The 20,711-nt window shown below is 38.1% G+C and overlaps 2 protein-coding genes and 1 long non-coding RNA gene across 6 annotated transcripts; 2 read left to right on the top strand and 1 right to left on the bottom strand.

Annotated features, from left to right (window-relative positions):
* Window positions 1–5,897: 5,897 nt before the first annotated feature.
* On the bottom strand, window positions 5,898–6,635 carry LOC113274136. The gene has a single exon (XM_026523622.1). The coding sequence runs from the start codon at window positions 6,633–6,635 to the stop codon at window positions 5,898–5,900; it is 738 nt and encodes a 245-aa protein (XP_026379407.1).
* A 3,580-nt stretch (window positions 6,636–10,215) lies between these two features.
* On the top strand, window positions 10,216–13,255 carry LOC113339303. Of its 3 annotated transcripts, none has more exons than XR_003355035.1 (8): window positions 10,216–10,349; window positions 10,466–10,555; window positions 10,680–10,729; window positions 11,058–11,265; window positions 11,338–11,417; window positions 11,691–11,807; window positions 11,893–11,976; window positions 12,839–13,255. It is a non-coding gene; the product is annotated as an uncharacterized LOC113339303 (long non-coding RNA). The 3 variants fall into 3 exon arrangements; XR_003355030.1 differs by having other exon boundaries at window positions 11,331–11,417; XR_003355032.1 differs by having other exon boundaries at window positions 10,994–11,265; window positions 11,331–11,417.
* Window positions 13,256–15,594: 2,339 nt separating this feature from the next.
* Window positions 15,595–20,550, top strand: LOC113321237 (pre-mRNA 3' end processing protein WDR33-like). Of its 2 annotated transcripts, none has more exons than XR_003346567.1 (8): window positions 15,595–15,704; window positions 15,778–15,849; window positions 16,147–16,215; window positions 16,508–16,591; window positions 17,914–17,996; window positions 18,267–18,751; window positions 19,186–19,446; window positions 19,964–20,550. XR_003346567.1 is itself a non-coding variant. In XM_026569130.1 (8 exons), the coding sequence occupies exons 6-8, from the start codon at window positions 18,614–18,616 to the stop codon at window positions 20,078–20,080; spliced, it is 516 nt and encodes a 171-aa protein (XP_026424915.1). In that variant the 5' UTR covers window positions 15,595–15,704; window positions 15,778–15,849; window positions 16,147–16,215; window positions 16,508–16,591; window positions 17,914–17,996; window positions 18,258–18,613; the 3' UTR covers window positions 20,081–20,550. The 2 variants fall into 2 exon arrangements, 1 of the variants encoding a protein (XP_026424915.1); XM_026569130.1 differs by having other exon boundaries at window positions 18,258–18,751.
* Window positions 20,551–20,711: the final 161 nt, after the last annotated feature.

The raw sequence follows: 20,711 nt of genomic DNA, 5'->3' as shown, positions 1-20,711 counted from the left end.
AGGCTAGTGCACCTTTTTTGTTCCCAAAAGGAACACTTGACTTAGGTAATGATACATAAGTAGATGTGGAGAAAGTATTCTTAATGGTTGTGGGACAAACTACAAGTTTTGGAAATATGAAATGTACCTGATATAACCATATTATACATATATGTATAAACCTAGATACTTATCGTACCACATGTCTCTATTATGATATTTTGGGATATGATGAAATCTTGTGATGTGACAAACATATAACTGTTTTACATCTACTACTAAATAGTTGTTGTTTAAGATTTGACAGGAAACTATTATGCGGTTGAAGTGTTCTAAAGGATCAGTAGGTAACCAAAATAAATTTTGAGGATATAGTTTCTGTCTAACGCGTTTAGTATGTGCTGTAAAACATATTTGCATCCGCGTTTAACCTGGGAAATCACAGGGATGCTCTGACTAAAGGATCAGAGATTGGAATGCATGAGGTACATATGTAATTTCACATATGTGATATATATTGCACTAACATTAATCTTGAGGAAGATGTAAAGAATGTACTACTGAATAGTACATGTATTTTTTATATGCTTTACAACCACCTATGAAATATGTGATATTTACGACTTGACTGAAAGACCAATTGGTTGATTTGATCTAAAGGATCGAAGGGAACCAGAATATATTCTGAAGGAAATGGTCTTTGTCAAACTCGATGCATTTAATGTGTGTTGTAAATGTGCAGTATATCAGGTGTATACAAATATTCTTGTATCTCAAGAGAATTACTGAGATGATCTGATTAGAGATTTGCGATACTTGAGGTACATCTTAAATTGTGTATGTAATATATATTGTACTGACCTTAAGAGATGTTGTTGTTTCAGGCTATGGATAAATCTTAGGCTATGTGTGTATCCTCTTAAGGAGTGTCTGTCTAAGGAAGTCCTTAAAACAGACAAGATGAACTTGTATATTGAAGAAATCAAAGTTCGTGTGCTTTAATTCAAGCATAAGAGGAAGACGAATGATTACTAAGATGCTTCTTAGAAGATATTCCTCTGTGACTGAAGCCTGTGGCCATCATTGCAGAAACTCAATTGACTATTTGAGTCTAAAGCAAATGAGCAATGACAAAGTCTAGACATACTCAAAGAAGGCTAATTCGGTAAGACAACTATACTCTTTAATGAAGTAATTTTAGTTGATTCGTGAAGTCAAAAGAGGTCTCAGTAGACATGTAAAATCAAAAGAGAACCTCACAGACTTAGGGAAGTCAACAGAAAAATTAGTGGTCCTTTGACGAAAGGATTTTCTAAAGAGATAGTTCGTAATTATACATCGAGGGGGAATGGGACTTAAGCTCATATAAAATAAACTTGCCATGAAGGATACTCAACCTTGCTGACTGGAGATCCCAAGATCAAGGTTTCGAATGAGACAACTAATTTATGGTAGGTAAAGGTAAACACTATCAGAGAATTATATTCTCTCTGTCCCTTCCCTATGTTGTAGATGTGATAGTGTGACTGCATGTGAAGGGTGACTTTAATAAGTCTTAATGAGTTCCATAGTTTCAATTTAAGATTGAAGTGGGGTGTTGCAGTGAACACTCTTAATGGAACTCACCTATCTGAATGAGGAAGTGGGTCGCTTTCTATGAGAATATGAGCTGATTCTCTAGAGCATTCTGAGAAACAAGACGTCCAGGGCCAAAATGGACACAACGGCGGAGCTTGGCAGCAACCGTGGAGATATCATGTGTGGTTGTTATCGCGAGTTACACCAAATATTAGACAGTTCAAGACCTAATGGACACTGGCTAATAAGTAGTTCAGGTAACCTCTCACTAAGCAAAGGTTCAAGACCTTATGGACACCTATGCATATTCATGATATTTCTTGTTTTCCGTGTTTTATCGTATTTTTATTCATGTGGGGGATTGTTGGAAAAAATACAGTTTTATGTGAATAAAAATTACTAATAAAAAGGTTTTTCCAAAAATAAAAACACCTTCCAAATTTTATCGGGTTAGGGTTTTATATATATGAAGTTTTTTTTTTTATTGCATATATATATAGAAAAACCTCTCTGATATCCCCTAGGGTTTTTAGTACTTCTTCTTCGTTTTTTCGATGTTTGATACGAGGGTTTTAAGTGCTAACGATTCGTGAGTTTTCCGCTTCCAAGTTCTAGAAGGACAAGTTTGAATGTGCTATTCAAGCTTGTTAAGATTGTTGTATCTTGGAGGAAGATGTACCCGTAGGACTATAGCATCATCTTTTTAGAGTGTAGCCGGGCATTCTTGTCTTAAGGACAGTATGTTGAACATGCGCCTCAATCTACCATTACCGTTTTTCTTGTTTCCATGGTGTTTAGCAGGATATTCAAGACATTAACAGTTGACTAAGAAAAACACACGAAAATCAGATAAGTGCCTCTTATATTATTTAGTTGTTTGATTAATTTTTAATTGTTATTCTCCAACAAGACCCATAGAAATATATACTGTAATTCGGAGAGACCTTTATGCAACATTTTCAAATTTCATAGTATAACAGTTGAGAAATATAATAAATGCATTATGCATTTTCAATCTTAAAGGCTTCCATGTCCCACATGAGTCAAGGATTATCCATATGAATTGGTTATATTTCATATTAGGAAAACCGATTGCTGAAACATTATAAACTGCTCTCTTAAAAAAAAACCATTTTAGTCTCTAACAACCTAATCGTGGACCGGAAGGCTATAGGTAACAGAATGTAACACTAAAAATTTCAAGAAATCAAATTACGGCCTAACTACATATATCACAAAATTAAAATTTCAGATTCGTCATTCACGACGCATAACCAAACCAAAGAACGCGGACCAATTTTATGACCCTACCCCGTGCATTTGCACGGGCATGAAATGACCTTGTTATATATAAAGCTTGAAATTCCAGGCGGTTCAACAAGCGCGCGTATATGGCTGCTTGAAAGCAATACTCAGACATGAGCAAGTGTTTCCATATATTCAAATCCATCTATCGAAACAGCCTGATTGAACTCATACATTTTCTTTAAACTCTTACTTTTAAGATCAAATATTGATAGTGCCTTTTCCTTCCATATACTTTGTATCAACCTTGATGAATCTTCGCCTAACTCAACAAGCAGCACATGGAATTCAAAAATATAACAAGAAAATCTATCTGCTACAAGGCCTGGAGAAATCTTTTCTATTGGACTAAGATCAACATACTTGACATTCCATCCCGTATAATCCATACGCATCTCCCAAATGTCAAAAAGGGGGTACGGCTGGTGTTGTTCCAAATCCTTGCGCATCTCCATTAGATGAATATGCCCCCTGCACTCTCTAAAGTAAACAATTTCTCTATGGACCCTACGATCATCATCTCCACTTCGGTAAGGCTGCGTTGGCATTGCAATTGTTTTCATTAATCCACAATCGATATCAAAATAACAGAGAGTTGCCGACATGTGGTCGACCCAGTGCACGGAACTAGAGCTGGCAAACGGGCGGGCCGGGCTGGCTTGTTACGGGTTATACGGGTTCGGGTTAACACGGGCCAAAGCTTGTGGGTTGTTATTTTTCACGGGTGGTCATTTCTCCAACCCGCGCCCATAACGGGTAAAGCTTGCGGGCTCACGGGTTACCCGGCTTGTTTAATTGATGTTAAAATTAAAAATTAATTTAGCTAATTTCCGGTCCTGTTTAAGCTTTGGTTATCTTCAATCTCTATCAACACAAAAATCAAACAAAGATCCATTCAATTTTTACACAAAAACAAACACAAATCCATTCAACACAAAAATCAAAACCCATCTTCAATTTCTAATTCCCTATTCAATTTCTGAAACTTCATTTTCTTCTTGGATGATTCAAAGTCACAGAACTTCAAACCACCACCGGGTTTCCACCAATAGTTGCAAACCCATGTCTCCATTATTAACAGCTCACATTGCTTACCTTAATAATTTTAGGTTCATCAACAGAAGTATAAGTCTTCTGTCTTCCTCCTGATCTTTAAATCGAAGCTACAAAATTTATCACATAAACGCATATGTTAAAAAAAACAACCTAAAATCACACACAAATTTCAGTTAACTACATCAACAGCAACAGCAGCTACACTTCAGGAAGCAACAATCAGTCATACCATAGCCCATTATTTATCTCCCACTCTCTTAGCAGTTACCACCAACAACACCCATCAACACAAATTTCTTCTCTATATCCATGTTTATCACAAATTCATCTCTCTCCCCCTGTGAATTTCACCATCGACCCATTCAATTTCAGAGCACCAATTTTAACAACCACATATTTTTGTTCCTCTCGGTTTAAATTCAGTTCAAATTGCCGATTGACCCAAATCGGCATCTCAGTCTCAACCGTAAAGATTACCCAAATATTTCATCTCCGTCTAATTATCTCTTCATTCTCGTTTGTCACAGCAGCAGCGACAATTCGTTTCTCCTAAATCTAAACCCTAGCTTCTTCTCAAACTTCTCTGATTTCCCAGATTCACCTTCAATTTCATCTTTCTCTTCTCAAATCAACATCAATCACCACCTATTTCTATCTCCATCTTTAAATCCGTGTTAATTCTTTTCATCAATAGATAAGATGATTAAGAACTTTTTCGTTTCAATTAAAATTAAGAAGAAAATGAAGAGGAGCCTATTGCTTTTTCCGTCGGGGAAGAGCGAAGAAGAGAAGAAGAAGAAAAGGCCGCTTTCATTAGGGTTTTTCGATTATATATCAGAGGGGACACACGTTATATTAAGGGGAGTGGGACACGCAACATAATATACTGTGGGGGAATGACATTACGGGTTAACGGGTGAGCTTGCGGTTTTCAAGGGTCGGTCCGGGTTAACCCGTTTTCCAACAAGCCAACATTTTTGCAACCCTAACCCGGCTTGTTTATAACCCAGCCAAGCCGGGTTAGGGTTTTCACGGGCCGGGTACGGGTTTATCCGCGGGTTTCGGCTTGTTTTCCAGCTCTAGTCACACAGCTCCCTAATCTGGAGGTCCCTTATATTCCCCCTGATTGCCCCTTCAAGGAGGTTAACCCTAACATGCATGTTGGTCTCCTCCCATCCAGTTATTACGACATTCAGTTATTTTTGTGACTTCATATCACCTTCGCCGATATGGCTCGGGGTTACGAAGTCACACCCTAAGTGAGGTTTCTTTGGGATCGAGTGCATCGTAGCCAAGACTTGCCATACGGACATGGCCGGTAACGCTCCAGACGTCCCAGGCACCCGTAGATTAACTGAATACGTAGGCGTCTTGGTCATATTTCTGCATCCCTTACTGAAGGCCATCATAAAAGGGACACTCGACGGATATGTCTTATCATTTACCTTAACTTTATCTCTGAGAGTTGTTCACGACATGCTTTAGGTCTTGTCTCTTGCACTTTCATGCGAACTAGGGTGCATGTCGTGGATTCTCAGCCTTCCTAGGCGAAGGTTTTAAGTTTCCCTGGAAACTGTTTACTTCGTGAATCTTATTTGCCTCCTAATGTGAGGTCTTATCTTTCTTTGGTTATCTAGTAAGTATAAAAATTCATATTTATAATACGATTCATCAAAATTTCGTTACTATCCTTTTGAAAATTTGATACATTATCACTTTATGGATTAAAATAAGTACATTCATATTATCCCTACAACCCTTCCTTGATGATCAATGTTCTTTTTCATACGAATGTGCTCAGATTGATATCTTTTAAACTCCTTCATCTTCACTTCGTTCCTGATCTTGAACAGAGTCGCGAATAATGGTTGTCTAGTTGACAGTGCATAGATGAACGAGCGCACTAAATCTTCCTCTGAGATCCTTCCTTTTATTTCTCTACAAATCGCGTCCATCTCGCCACTAGACTTCGCAAACTTTCATTCTCCCTTTGCTTTAACGAGAACAATGTCGCTATTTCTGGCCTGCATGATTCGTTTTTTGCATATTTGTTCATCATTTCTGGCTGCAATCCGGTTGCCCTCTTTGTCACCGGGATATTGTTCATTTTCCCACCGGCCTTTCGTCGATTGCTGCATTAGATACTCTTTTTCTCTGAATTCCCTCCTGTTATTCTCTACGACTCTTTTTAGGTCTTCTCGTTCATTTTGTTCCCCTCGTCCCTTGTTTCCTTGCTGGTATTTGCGATGTCCTTCAGCCGCTAATGCCCTCTCCGGAAGATATTTTCCTCTTTGTGTATTGCTCTCCGCTTGTTTTCCTTTCAGATGATTGTTCTTGATTACAAGCTTCTCATTTTGCTTTTCCAACCTTATGCGCTCCCTCACCAGGTCTTCCTTCCTTCGTCTTTCTTGATATAGTTCCTTATTTAATCGTTCTATCTCTTCTTTTTCGCAAGCCTTTCCTTCTTTATCTAGAGAATCATGTAATTCAACGCTTTCCTCAGCTTCTTGTATCGGCATTTTCTTGCGCTTAGTAGTGTTTGTTTTTACTCCTCCTCGCGGGGTTCGTTTTTCCTTGATGGCAGGGGTTTCTTTCTCATTTTTTGTTACCTCGCTTTCTTCAGCCGTTTTTCCCTTTTTCGCCTTTTCCCTTTGCTTTATTTCAGCTTGGCTTCCCTTTTCCGGAGTTATCTTGCGGTTATTCTCGTCATCCATCATCGTTTTTTCGCCTCTTCTACGTTTTTCTGTGGTGTAACTAGCTCTTCACGTATCCCAATCGTGAATACCATCAATCGCTCTGCTCTTCTTTCTTCGCATGCCTTTTTTCTTTATTCTATTTTCTTCCTTATTTTCTCCTCACAGTTATGGACATCCTTTTTAATACAATCTTGTGCGTCCTTAAGATCTCCCCTTATCTCGCCGATTGCACTTGGCATAGGAAACCGTATGGCCTGATGAAATGTAGATGCAATCCCTTTTATCCCGTGTATCCATGGTCTTTCTATAAGAGCATTTTAAGGTGAGTCTATGTCTATCACGCAGACTGTGACTTTCGTTTCTAGCTCGCCAGCGAAAATCTTCACAACTAGTTCTCCCTTTGGCTTAGATGCGACTCCATTAAATCTATATATGTTGTATGTTGATGGCACGAGATCCGAGTCCATGTATCCCATAGTTCTAAATGTATGATAAAAGAGTATGTCAACCGAACTCCCTGTATCCACCAAGATTCTGTCAATTGCCCAGATTTTCCCCTTCTCGGCTTGATCTTCTTCCCACCTTGAGTATTTCCAGAAATTCAGGGATATAACCAAGGGAATTGTGTGCGAATTTCCTCCTTCGCTAAGAACGTTATTTCTCTTTTCTTCCATTCCTCCAACGATTCCTTCGTATTGACGCTGAATATCTCGTTTCCTTCGAAATCCTTCTTAGGTACTCTCTTGAGTACGTTATCATGGAAATTTTGGATGATCTTCGCTGCATGTATTATCGTATTACAATTTGGCTTTTGTGCTCCCCGATCTATTTCAATCCAGTATACCTGCTGATTGTCACGAGGTGGTGGTGGGGGCACATAATTTTCTAGGAAATGTGCTAGTTTTCCCCGCTCTATCAGACGAAGTATAATTCGTCGAATGTTTCGACAATCATTTGTATGATGCCCATGAAAGCGACGATATTTGCAAAACTCATGACTCCTAGTACCCGGAGGTGGTTCTCTCCCCAAATTGGGTGGTGGTGGGATCTCCTCTGTTAGTACTATTGCCTCTCATACCTTTTTCACAGTTGTGTTAAGCCTAAGGAGATTTATGTCTTCAAAAGTTGGTGCATTTGGTCTCCGCTCTCCAAATTTGGGCCCTTGATTGTTCCTTTGTTGATACCCCGTGTTGTAGCTTCGTGGATCATAGTTCCTTCATCTTGACACTTCATACCTTTGTTGATCAATCCATTCTTGATCTCCACTTGATACAACTACAAGTTTCGCCGGGACTGGAGTCGATGGCTCTCCTTTTTCATATTTTGGATCACTCTCCACGACATGCACTGCCCTTGATAATAGCCTCGAATTCCCTTCCTTCGCCGGAATCGATACCGCTTCGCTGACTTTCCTCTGCTCTTGTTCCAACGCTATGTACTCCTCTTGGTACTCTCTTAGTTCATTCATCGTTAAAGAATTTCGAATATTAAATATTTGAGTGTACAACAGTTCAGTTGGGAATAGCGCGTTTACTAAAATCTAAGATGAAATTTTTCTCGTCAACTCTCCCTGCAAGCTCGCTGCATACCGTCCAATCCTCGTAGGATTTCCGTTGATCTTCTTCTTAGATTGAATAGAGTCTCAATATCCGGCCTCAGCATGTTGTTAGTTATGTAAGTGGTTAGGAATATCCTTTGTAAGTCTTTGAATGACGAAATTGATCTTTCTGGTAGCCCGTCAAACCAAGCCAGTGCTTCCCCGGCCAAGCTCGCGGGGGAAATATCGACAAAGTACTGCATCATTTCGTCCCCATTGCATCAACGAAAGAGTGTATTGTTTCAAGTGCTGCACAACACTTTCGGATCCGCTGAATATGCTCGGAAGCGTTGGCAGTACACATTTCTCTAGGATCTCCGCTTATATAATCTCATAGGTAAATGGAGATTTGTCGACCTCTTCTATTGCTTCCGCCAGCAGCACTCTGTCGCCTCTTTGCGAATTGTTTATCAGTGTCCTCATATCGCGCAGCTCATCTAAGACTTCCTGGTTCAGGTTCCCTCCATTCTCTTCCTGACGGCCACCTCTTGTCATAGTGAGCCTCCCTTCACCATGTCTCCTTTCTTCCTCATTCCTCCGGTTGGATTCACAAGTTCTTGAACACAAGGAAACCCTAATCACATTCACTATACTAAGCCTTTTTTTCTCTCCAAAATCTGATCCCCTTTGCCTTGCCAAAGGACCTCTATTTATAGGCCAATCAACCCTAATGGGTACAACTCATTTTACTTCGCCAAGTTCTTTTTGGAGTGCTTTATACTTCGCCTAGGCCATTTTCCATAAAGTTTTTCCCCTTCTTTCGCTATATTCATATGGGTTTGTCGGGACACCTGTCTCTTTTCTTTCTCCTCAATACATTTACTTCGCAGGTTATCTTTTTTGCCAAGTTATTGTACTTCGCCCTTTCTGTTTTGTCATTGATACCTTGTTGGGTACTCTAACTGGTTCTTTCGTACATTAGATTCTTCGTATAAGTCTCTTCGCATCCCCTTCGTACTTCGTGGGATTGATCGGTGACGAGGTAATTCTGACATTTGAATTGACAAGTCCCTGACTGGGATCTCTAAGTGAGATTCTCTAGCCATACTTCTTTCCTTTATGTCCGACACGTGGTGAACCTATTTCGTGTACCCACAACTTTGGAGTATCCTTATAAGTTGAATGTAGGGATGTAGCTGATACACCAAGGAACTAGGAAATTCATCGTTGTTCTTTAATAAAAGATCCATAAAATGTTTTAATTTTTCTTGGAATGAATATCTGAAGCAATCATTTAACAATCGAAACACAGATTAGGTGTTCATACGAAGCTTGTAAACCACCCAGTTTGGAAGTTATCTTCTGTCGACATGGTAGGTAGAGATGTGCTTCAAGCTATTGACAATTTCTACCTATAGAGAGGTGTGGTTCAAACTAAAATGCATGCCACTGGTTGGAATAAAATTTTCTTCCTACTGAGGCAGGTAGTTTTGGGATTAGAAATTTAGAATTCCATAACTAGGATTTCCTTGCTAAACTTCTTTTGTTTAGACAATTTTGATTATGCTGCAGTATCATCAAAATGGTGGAAGCTTTGGCATTGTAAATGCCCTCCTCAAATCAAACATTTTGTATGCCTTTTAGCCTAAAAAAAGGTGTTGGCTAGAGAAACATTAAGGAATAGAGGTTTATATATCCTTACTTCGCATACTTATTGATATGTGCGATATTCTACTCCTACATGTAATATGTAGGAGTTACCTCTGAGTCTCTGTTTAATTTTGGTGGCGCTGAGCTTGATTGGTGCGTGGTGAAGCTTTATGCAATGGCTTGTAACCTAAAATCGACTCAATGGCCCAGTTTTCTTAGTAATCCAAAATTGCATCGTAGTCGTAGAAGTTGTCATTGTGGACCAAAATTTCAATAAATTGTGCCAGAAGTGATCCAAAATTTGTAATATACGGGTGATGTAACCGAAGTGTGATCGAATTCATCAAATTGTCTTCTTTATGTTACACTAACTATTTAAGCATCCCTCGTTAGGGCTTCTTACCCTAAATTTCATTCTTCTCTTCTTAGTTTCACATCTGACTCTCAAGCCGCCGTCTCAGAAACCATCGCCACCTTAAAATCGTGGAATCTGATGTTGATGATCAACGGCATCAAATCAGTCAGCATAATGATTTCTCCTCTCAAACGTAAGTGATTACCCCTTTTCATTTCACTTTTTCATAATCAGTTAACATCGGTTTGATTTTGTTTTTTTGTTTTTCTCCTTCAACGATTCATCTGAGTTTGTTTTTGATTTTGATAGAAATAAAGTCAGCGGTAATTGATCTGAGGGAAGTGCCGATAACAGAACGAGCAATTCACCAAACTTAATTCTGCTCACTCCAATCCAAGTGTTAGTAACTTTACCATCTTTACTTGTTCCCTTTCATTCCCTAGTTGTAATCAGGGTTGATCTTCTTTAAACTTTCATCTATTGATGATTCTAATGTACTGATTCCATATTTATCACATTTCAGTTTGTAAGATCTTTGAAAGACAAGATCAAGGAAGGAGATAAGATGCAGCGGTGAGTTTTGATATTCATATGGCTGTCTAAAAATCAGATTATGAAACTGTTTTGATTTGTTAGATAATAAGATGTATAATTTGTTTTGTAATTCTTAGAATGAATTCTAAAACCAATCAATTAACAGTTGAGGGATAGATTCTGTAGACATTTTCTTTTGTAACATCTGTGACTCTTGAATTCCTGAATTTCTTTTAGAAAAACATTTCGACCATTTCCTGTTAATGTAAAACTGGATGTGAATGTTGTTGGCCGAATATACAGATGTGGTTTGCTACCAGAAGCTTCCAAAAGATCATTTGTCTTCTTTATCTCATACTGCCTCCAGGTTCTCTGATATCCTCTGTCTCAAAAGCCGCCGCCATGATGTTGATGATCAACAATAGCACCAGATCACTCAGCACAATGATCTCTCCTCAAAGACGTTTTTTTGCTGTTTTGGTAAAAATAGGGTGACGTTGAGCGGTTGAGGTGTCTAAGAAGCTTCATTGACCAGACTTATGCTTCACTCATCGAACCAAGAGTTCTATCACCAGGTAAGACAACCTTTAATTCCCCGGTAATGATTTTAATGTACTGATTTCATATTTACCAAATTCAGTTTTAAGGTCTCGTCAACAAGGCCGTAAAAACTGAGTGACCAAGAAGATATTATGGGGATGCAACCCTTGATATATGTTTTCAAATGGTGAGTTTCATATCCATTTGAAACTGTTTAAGAATTGAAACTGTTCGGATCTGGTAGATGATAATGACATAAGATTTATAAAATGTCTTATATTTTTTTTCTTTAGAAAATTTTGAAGCAATCAATTAACAATTGATAGGTAGATTTGTAGATTTTGTAAGATGTGTTTCTTGAATTTCTTTTTAAATACATTTCAAGACATCTAATTGTTCATGTGAAACTAATGAGTTGTCAGTTTTTTTGATGTGAATGTTGTTGTCCTGTGTCACACAGGTGCGGTTTGCTGATGGCGGCAAACATGGGCTCTCTTCTTCTTGATTCAATTGCAATGCTAATGTGCTCAGGAACTTCGTGATCATCAATTTCTTTGCATTCTGTTCTCGCCTTCATGTAAATCTAATATACTTTTGTTGCTTTTCCTAAGCTAGACTTAAAGACTCATAGTAGTCCTGATTTTCATATTTGTCAAATGCAGGTACCTTGAAAGAGGCTTCTAAAGAACAAGTTGAGACTTCATCGCAAAATAAAAAAGCCTATTGAGAATTGAATTTTGTGACTGGTAGGCGTAAGTTTTATATCATTACGTTTGTCTAAGAATCAGATGAAACTTTTTGAATGTGGTAGTTGGTAGAAAATATGATAAGACAAGATACACTTTCGAGATGGCTAATGAGTGCTGTTCCTCAGTTAGGCAAACAAAATGTTGTTTCTGTAAGTTGTAGATTAAGGATGAATAAAATGGTTTACTTTTTCTTAGAATGAATATTCTAAGCAATCAATTAACAACCGAAAGATAGTTCAGGTATTCATATGAACCACCCAGGGCTGGAAGTTATCTTCTCTCCACAAGGGTAGAAATGTGCTCATAAAATCTGTTCTTGATCAATCCTTAAATCATCTTATGGCGTCTGTAAGAATCCCTAAAGGCGTAATTCAAGCTATTGATAAACCATGGTGAAAGTTGTTGAGGGCAAATAGAGAAGGTCAGCCTAAAATGCATGCCATTTGTTGGGATAAAATTTGTCTGCCTATTGAGTCAGGTGATTTAGGCATTAGAAATATGGAATTCCCATGACTTTGATTTCCTTCCTTAAACTGCATGGAGGATACTTGTGAATCCTCTTAGTGCAGGTGGTTCTATATTTACAGCAAGTATGCTGGGAGAGCTTTTATGTGACTGTGCAACTAAATGCCATCATAATTTGGACTGGCTTCTTACTTACTGTCATTATCACCCAAAACAATTGGAGCCTCTCTCCAACTGCACTATATATACCTTTTAGATTCCATCAGCAGCATTTTAACATATAGTCAGTTTTGCATCAGGCATTCAGTAAAGCTATTGAATGTAGCTGTCTCAGTTTCTGGCTACCATATTCACCCAATTGTTAAATATGTTTTATGGACTTTTCCTCCTGCAGATTGTGTTAAATTGAATACTGATGGAATACTTGTAATCATCTTGCACGTACCGGTGGAATACATGGATCATTGCAGCCTTCGCAAAACACGTTTCCACCATGGCAGCAACATGGCAGAATTATGGGCCATTATACAAGGTTCGCTTTTAGCAGATAGTCTAGGAATTACAATGTTTCACGGTGAATCTTATTTATATTATCAGTCCTGGAAACGGGCTCTGTGAGGTGTCCTTGTTTTTTGTTTACATTCTGAAAGATATTGTTGCGGAGGATATTACGGGACATTAAAGAAGGTTCCATTTTGCTCATCTGGTTGTGTTAGTCATGTATGATTCCATATCCTCCTGATGATGTCGATGATAATTACTGCATCCATTAATTCAGATCATATTTTAATGAAATGGTATGAGAATTATTCGGTCATTTTTCATTCTTCAACAAATGTAGACAGGTCCAAGATGCCAACCCTGATTGTAAATTCCATTCCCAACGAAATGCATCGGTCTGTGAGTTGTATAAATTTCTCAGTTAACTGCAAGCAGTTTCTTTGCATTTTCGAAGAATAACTTCATAGAGTTCCTGTCTTCCTAAGCATAACTCAAAGTGGATCAAGCTAATAAGGGAATCCAAACACATATATGTATGCGAGGAAGCAGAGAGAATATGAATTGTATAGGATTAATGTTCTTTCTGGTTGTTGGAATTAATGCATTTTCCAAAATCACTTAAGTTGTAAAACAGTAAAGAAGTTAGAAGAATAAGTTTGAGGTAAGAAAACTCTAGAGTTTGCTGGAGTAGTCTGGTAATGTGAACTGATGTGAAAAGGGTTTTAGAACTGATTGTAAAGAATGTTAGTCAAACTAGTTTAGTGAGGAAAACTCTAGAAAAGTCTACAGCAATCTAAGATCGGCTGTGTGCTGTCTATATGTAATAAGAAACTATGAATGAACGAAAATGAAAAAAGAAAAGAAGTTCCAGAGAACTGAGTGAAAACAAAATCAATTAGTGAGTTTTGTGAGTTATGTAAAAACTAATTAAACTTCAGATAACCACATATCAGCTCCCTCAAATATACAACACTGATCGACCATTTATGGATACTGATAAAAGCTTACTTAGGATGTTTGAGTGCGCTGATTAAAATGCTTAGAAACAACATTTCATAAGTGTAATTAACTTTTTCACTTATCTATCTCTATTTACCCTAGTATTTAAGGGTTTGCGATAGGGCACATTACCTTAATTCTTAAATTCATAATACTGCCTCTTGTAGTTGCAGGAAATCCTGCAACACACCCCTTGTACTATCATGACTATGATTTCTAGATCTAAACTTATTTGATATGAAAATAAAGATAAAAGTGCTAAAATTATGAAGAGAGACGCAAGATTCACGTGGTTCGATCAATGTGATCTACATCCACGGGGTTAGGTTTCACTATGATTGTTTGTAATTACATATGAATTACAATTGAGACTACATTAATGAGTATTTGGAGCTCTTGGTTGAAGAATGAAGAAGAAGGAGATAATAATAATACAAATTCTATTTTCTCTCTCTCTAATTGTGTCTCCCTCTCTCATCCTAAAATGTGTATCCCCCTTTCTTTCTCATATTCTTCTCTTTATATAGATAGTTTCGGCCAAACCTGATAAGCTGAGCTTCCTGAACCAAAAATAAGGTTTGGAGGGAAACTATCTCTGCTGATTTCGCCACAACATATATCTAGAGAACCTCCACACAAAACATGAAGAAGAATGAAAACTGGAGACCCAAATGAAGAAATTGTAGTTGTACGTAAAACCATCTCCCTCTTCATCTCTCACTCTCCCTTTTGTCCCGGAGTCTGTAATCAATTGAAAATGGCTAACATGCACCTAAATAAATATGTGTGTAAGAATAAAATTTTGAGTCCCCAAGCGGAACCAATCTCTTGAGCAACAACAGGGACCAATGTCTTTAGTAGTTTATTCTGTCACACCGATCATAAGGCTAACTCCTAAGGGTTAGATATTTAACTGCTAAATTGACCATCCACGTCAGATTGGGCAACCTCTTAACTCCTATGGGGATGGGCAATCTAGCCGCGAAACGCCTAACAATTCGGCGTCCAACGCCGAACCAAACAACGATACATTTTTTATTTTTTAAAAAAACTGGTTATTTAATATTTCTCTCTCTCACCCTTTGTTTCTTCTCTTTCCATCTTTTTTTCTTTTTTTCTCTCTGTATTTTTTCCTCTTTCCCTGTGTTCTCCATCACTTTATTTCCTTCTTTTTTTTCTCTCTCTATCACTTTCTCTCTTTCTACAAAAAAAAATATATACCATTCGGCGTTGGGACCAGTTTTTGTGCGCCGAACGATTCAGCGTTTAAATCTCGCTGATAGTTGGATGGCGAGCAACTGCTAGAAGAGAGAACTATCCAATATCACTGTTAACTTTTTTCCAACACTTATATTTGATTTGCAATACTTTTTGGCCAATCTAACACTCAAATCTAGCCTATAAGGGTTAGCGTAAGAACTCCCAAATGAGAGTAAAAACCACCGGAAGATTGAGAAATCAAGAGAAGATGTAAATTTCAAGAATCTATATGATAAAGTATACGAGTTTTATCAGGTCACGACCAATCCTTGCTCCGCTATTATTCGATTATTAGACGAGTCAAACACAGTCTTTAATCTGTCAAAGTAAAAAAAAGAGTCAAATAAAAATCCTTTATCAGGGTCAAGAAGATCTATTATTACACACAGTCTTCTTCGCTCTCTTCCCTCGTTCACAGCTCCACCCCACCACCATCCACCACCGCGAGCACTGTCACTGCCACCACCACATTCAACAGAAAGCTCGAGAAAAACTTGAAGGTACTTATATTTTGTACTCCGATTTTGTGTTTAATGTTTCGATTTTTGTCTTAATCTTGACTTTCTTTCGCAGAAATCAAACTTGGGGGTTTAAATGAATAATAATTACCACCAGTTGCAGACACGAGAAACTCAGTGGTGCTAGGTATGGATTTCTTTTACTTGTCATTTCGATTTTCTTTTAGTTGTTCAAATTTTGGGGGTTTTCATGAGAATCAAACCCTAGGTTAGGTTTGTTACTGCCTCTTTTTACAATTTAGGGTTAAAACAATTGACTGTTTTACCTGTATGATGATTTTGGTGGAATTGGATTTTAAATTAGGTTTTAGGAGTGGGTAATAATTTGTTTATTGATTTAAGCTTTGGTTGCTAGTGTGGTTTTGTGTGTGTTCTAATTGCAAAATAAAGGCGCAAATACGAAACTTACATCACTCTTTTGCAGATCCGTGCTTGGCAGAGAGATTCAAGGGATAGGACTGTGTTGCAACCTGCCCCGCCCGCAGCATTAGATGTTAGTGCTCTTTTCTTTTTAAATTACTTCGTTGTTCTAAAGTGCATAGGTGAACAGTAGCACATTTGCTACTGTTCTGGTTCGTTTTCTGCATGTTTTTTTCTCCTCCCTTGGTCATTCATGCTTTCTGACCATTGGCTGTGTCAAAATTTACATATTTGATTGTGCTCATTGCCTGTAGATGTGAAACTAAGTAATAGCAAATTGAGTACTCACTGCGTCTTTGTTTGTGGTCATGGGGTTAAGATAGTCGGCATACAAGTTAAGGTCTCTCTTCTTTGTCAATGTGCAGATGCTGCCAACAATTGCTTACGCAGATAATCCATCGACTAGCTTCGCTGCAAAGTTTGTTCATACATCTACTATCACTGTGCAGGTAACTTTTCATGGTTGTTTTTGTAATTATTACTGAAAATGAGCTTTTGTCTTGGTTTCTTACGTTAAATGATCAAGCTGAAGTGCACTTGAAAGATACAAAACATTTCGACTATAGTTGCCTGCCAGTTTGACTAGCAACTAGCTTGATCAACCTTTTGTTAGTGGCAAGCAATAGAATGCCGACTAGCACTTGTTAGTCTCAAACAATACTGGTATTTGAAATTGTGATACATGCTTAAAAAGAAAATAAATAATGATGTCAGTTTCCTATGCTGAATCATGGGTAGATATAGAGTCTAAACCAACACATGAACTATGTGTTTGATTCCGTTCTGAGTAATATTTTGGGTTTGAAATTCATAATTGAGTTGGTCCTAAACTAGTTAGAATTAATTTGATATGCAGAGAATTTTATAAAGTCAAAGATTTGGTATTGATATTGTCAAATAATTAATGCTTGGATTGACACATACAAAAGTTCCACGATGGAATTAGTAGTTTCCCAAATCCATCACATGAAATAGTAGAACTATCACGGCAACAGATCATGCAGGTTGCTAGCTCTTAGTTCGGTCAAATACAGCAATAGATATTGTACAATAAGTATATAACAGGAGAATTCTGCTCACATACTGGGAGCTGGGCATGTACTCGTGTAGGCTTTCCTTAGTGAGTGGGTCTATTCTTGTGAAGATTTAATTTGTTTAATAATCTCACACTGGAACTTACTTGTCAATGAAACCTAATTATATGATCGATCAGAAAAAGAAAAAAACAACAACTAGTCATATGGGTAGGTGTTTTGGTGACGAAAATTTGTGCAAGGTGTAGACACTGTCACAGATACATCATTGCACATACATATTTACTTGTCTGGGTTAGTATGTGCTTTAGTTTTCGGTTGTAATTTTTTTTTTTAAGATCTATTTATGCGGTTAGCGTTGGTATATATGCTTCAAATACCAATGTGCCCAAGCACACCAGATATACTTGCAACATCTAACTGAACAATGTGCGAGTACCTGCTGAATCTAGGAAATGGTGTCCAAGCATGTTAGAATTCTATATGCAAATTAAATATGATTGTTATATTGTTTTTATACATTTATGACCAAATGAAGAAGGCAGAGATATATAGCACTGAAGTTGGTTGGCAGTGAAGTCTTTGCATGGATCTGATGGTACATTTCCAAATTGCTGACTGATATTAATATTTTACCATCATTTCTAGTTCTGTGTGCTCACAGGGTGGGATTAAGCTCACCTTTATGTGATTACTACACTAGTGTATGTACTTACCTTTTTCTTTTAATGGTGCAGTGGTAGCAATGATCATACAACAAAGTTTTGGTGTAGAAATAGGCCAGGAGATACTCCTGGTGATAATACGAGATACAACCAAGGTTTCTCTTACACCTTCTTTATGGTCATTTTTAAGGTTGTTTTAATGAAACGTTCATCTTGTCCCTTTACGCTGAGACAAGAGGCCCATTTGTATGCCTCTCCTCCATACCATAATTTTAATTTCTTCTTTTTTTCTTTTCCTTTTCATGTCCTTCCTGTTTGATCTTTCGGTTTGAGAATATACCTTACAGTGAATATATTGGGATCCTTTCTTGTCCTTATTACCTCCATTACTCGGTGATCATTATATTTGTTGCTAGCATTTTCAGGATTCGGTGAGCACAATCCTCCTCTGGTGGGTCTTGTGCCCAGTAATTTCCCAATACCTGGTTTGCCTCGAATTGAAGGAATCATTCCTGGTGTTGGAGTTGCAATGCCGCTATCCATACCATCCATTGGCACATCTCATCAAGGAGAGCAACAACAGCAATCTTTTCCAGTTTCTATGCCTGTCGTTGTCGGGGCTCCTCCGCTTCCACCGGGTCCACATCCATCCCTTCTTGCCCCAGGTCAATCTTATCAGCAATTTTCTCATCATATGCTGCCTCAATAACAACAACAACAACATCAACCATACCAACAGCAAATACCTTCTTTACAAGTCCCACCCTCAAATATGCCGCAGATGCGGCCACCACCATCTCATTTGTCCTTCCTACCACATTCTCATTCTCGCCCTCCCCCAATGTCGGGTTCTTCTCCCATGCCCTCGATGTCTAACTCACCACAATTGCCACCAATGCACGGTCAAATGGTATTTTATTCTGTCTCTCTCTCTCTCAGGTTACACATAAGTTTAGATCTTCTTATAAAGTTGCAAAACCCTAATGTAGTTCATCTAGGGCTGATGTTCAGTGAATTAGTTATTTTCACCATGTATTCCGTTCTCATGTAAAGTAAAATCAAAAATTTCAATCATGTTAAAAGGCTGCTGACTTTAGGCCGTCTATGGCTTATCACACGTTGAAAACCATCTTTCATTGCTAAAAGGTATCTTGGCCGTGCTGATCTCTTTTTTTTAACTAACATTTAAAAGACCTTCCTCACACCCTTGGATGATCCAATCTTGATGGGTCCACGTAAATTTTGTATAAAAGTTCATACAGGTTCATTCTTGAAGGATGCTGACCCAACTTTTGGATGAACACGTTGCTCAGTTAATAACTTTTGATGCATTTTCTCGTTTAGGGGATGCAAGGTTCGACCAATCAGATGGTCCAGCCAATGCCACAAGGACATATGATGGGTATGAATCAAATGCATTCAGGATCTGTACCAGCTAATGGTCTACAACAACCTCCATATGGTGGTTGCGCGAGTGGGATGCCTAATATTCAGGGCCCTTCAGGTCCAAGTGGACCAGGCCAAATGTATCTTCCATTGGGCAGTTCATACAACCATGGAGAACCTGTTCAAATGTCAATTGTGCCAGCACTTAATCCGCACCAGGTAATACCCATTGCAGCTGGTTTTGATTTCACATTTATGTTTCATGTATTTTCTTCTGAGAAGGTTATACGTGCCTATTCTCCCTCTTTTAAGAAAACCTTGATTAATTGCTTGAAGCTCCATATACTGTTGTATGAATATATGGATTTCCTGGGTTGATCATTTGGTTCCACTGGTGGCGATTGTTGCAAGATTCATGGTGGCAAGAAAATTTGTTGCAAGAATTTGTCATTTTATTTTATTCTCTTAACATTAGACTCCAAGACCCTTTAAGTTTTCTTTTGCCTGCAAAGTATCACAGTTTAGCTTGAATCAACCTCAAGAATGTTAGGATAGTGATCTGATTTGGTCCTGATACAGAAATTCCGTGTTGGAATATGTTACATTAGCAAACCTTGGCTAATTTATTTGTTTCAAAGGCTTTCCAGTGTAGCGTTTGGTTTGCTTTTCAAATGGAAGAAGTGCTATCATAGATCCTCTCATCTGCAGCTATCATTTTTATGTTCTTTTATAACAGGTGGGAAATCAAAATTGGACTGGCACGAGGCAAGTTGGAATGCACACGGGTCCTTCACCTGGTATGCTGCCTCCACCACCACCACAACAACAACAACATGGTTCGATTCCTCAGTGACTAGTAGCTGAAAGTTTTTGTGGAGGTAATAAGTTACTAGACCAGAGAAATATGAAGAAATAATCTAGTATCAAGAGTTTATATATTGTCTGAATCATTGTATCAAGGCCAAGTCTTGTGATGAGTAAATTCAACTTTCAAGTTGCTTGACAAAGGTTAGGCGCAGAGAAGTTGATTCAACTTTATGTTCAACAATTTGCTTGAACCACAACTTGAATCTTGAAGTTGAAGCTCCACAAGACTTCGCCTTACATCTACTTAGGTTGAAAGATGGCTGAAGCATAGTACCTTTAAACCCAACCTTTTTGCCCAATGTAGCAGTCTAGTTGTACAAAGTTGTTAGCTTTTCTGACCAATGTGCGCCGTCCTTGGGACCCACAAAATATTTGTTTCCACGAGTCACTGCACATTACACAACACTAGATGATGTCCAGATTTTGGTGATGAGTTATTATACTCTCTTTAGTTTCTCTCTTCTATCCAATCTTTCTTCAAGCTCATCTTCTTTATCTTTCAAAATAACAATGATTGCTGAAGCGTACTGGTAATGCTTAGGCAGACAATTCAGAGATCCAGCGGTCAGGATTATTTTGTTTTATATGGATTGGTATCTTCCTGAGAATATAGGAGG

The sequence above is a fragment of the Papaver somniferum genome, chromosome 1, assembly GCF_003573695.1.
Source record: "Papaver somniferum cultivar HN1 chromosome 1, ASM357369v1, whole genome shotgun sequence".
Classification (NCBI taxonomy): domain Eukaryota; kingdom Viridiplantae; phylum Streptophyta; class Magnoliopsida; order Ranunculales; family Papaveraceae; genus Papaver; species Papaver somniferum.
Note: the sequence above shows the minus strand (reverse complement) of the source record. Positions and strands in the feature narration are given on the sequence as shown.

What these genes read in the sequence shown, in the direction of transcription:
- LOC113274136 (XM_026523622.1), bottom strand. Translation starts at nt 6,635, where the DNA reads ATGATGGATGACGAGAATAACCGCAAGATAACTCCGGAAAAGGGAAGC.
- LOC113321237 (XM_026569130.1), top strand. Translation starts at nt 18,614, where the DNA reads ATGCCGCAGATGCGGCCACCACCATCTCATTTGTCCTTCCTACCACAT. An exon ending in CACCAATGCACGGTCAAATG is followed by an intron (nt 18,752 to 19,185) that starts GTATTTTATTCT and finishes TTTCTCGTTTAG; the next exon opens with GGGATGCAAGGTTCGACCAA. An exon ending in CAGCACTTAATCCGCACCAG is followed by an intron (nt 19,447 to 19,963) that starts GTAATACCCATT and finishes CTTTTATAACAG; the next exon opens with GTGGGAAATCAAAATTGGAC.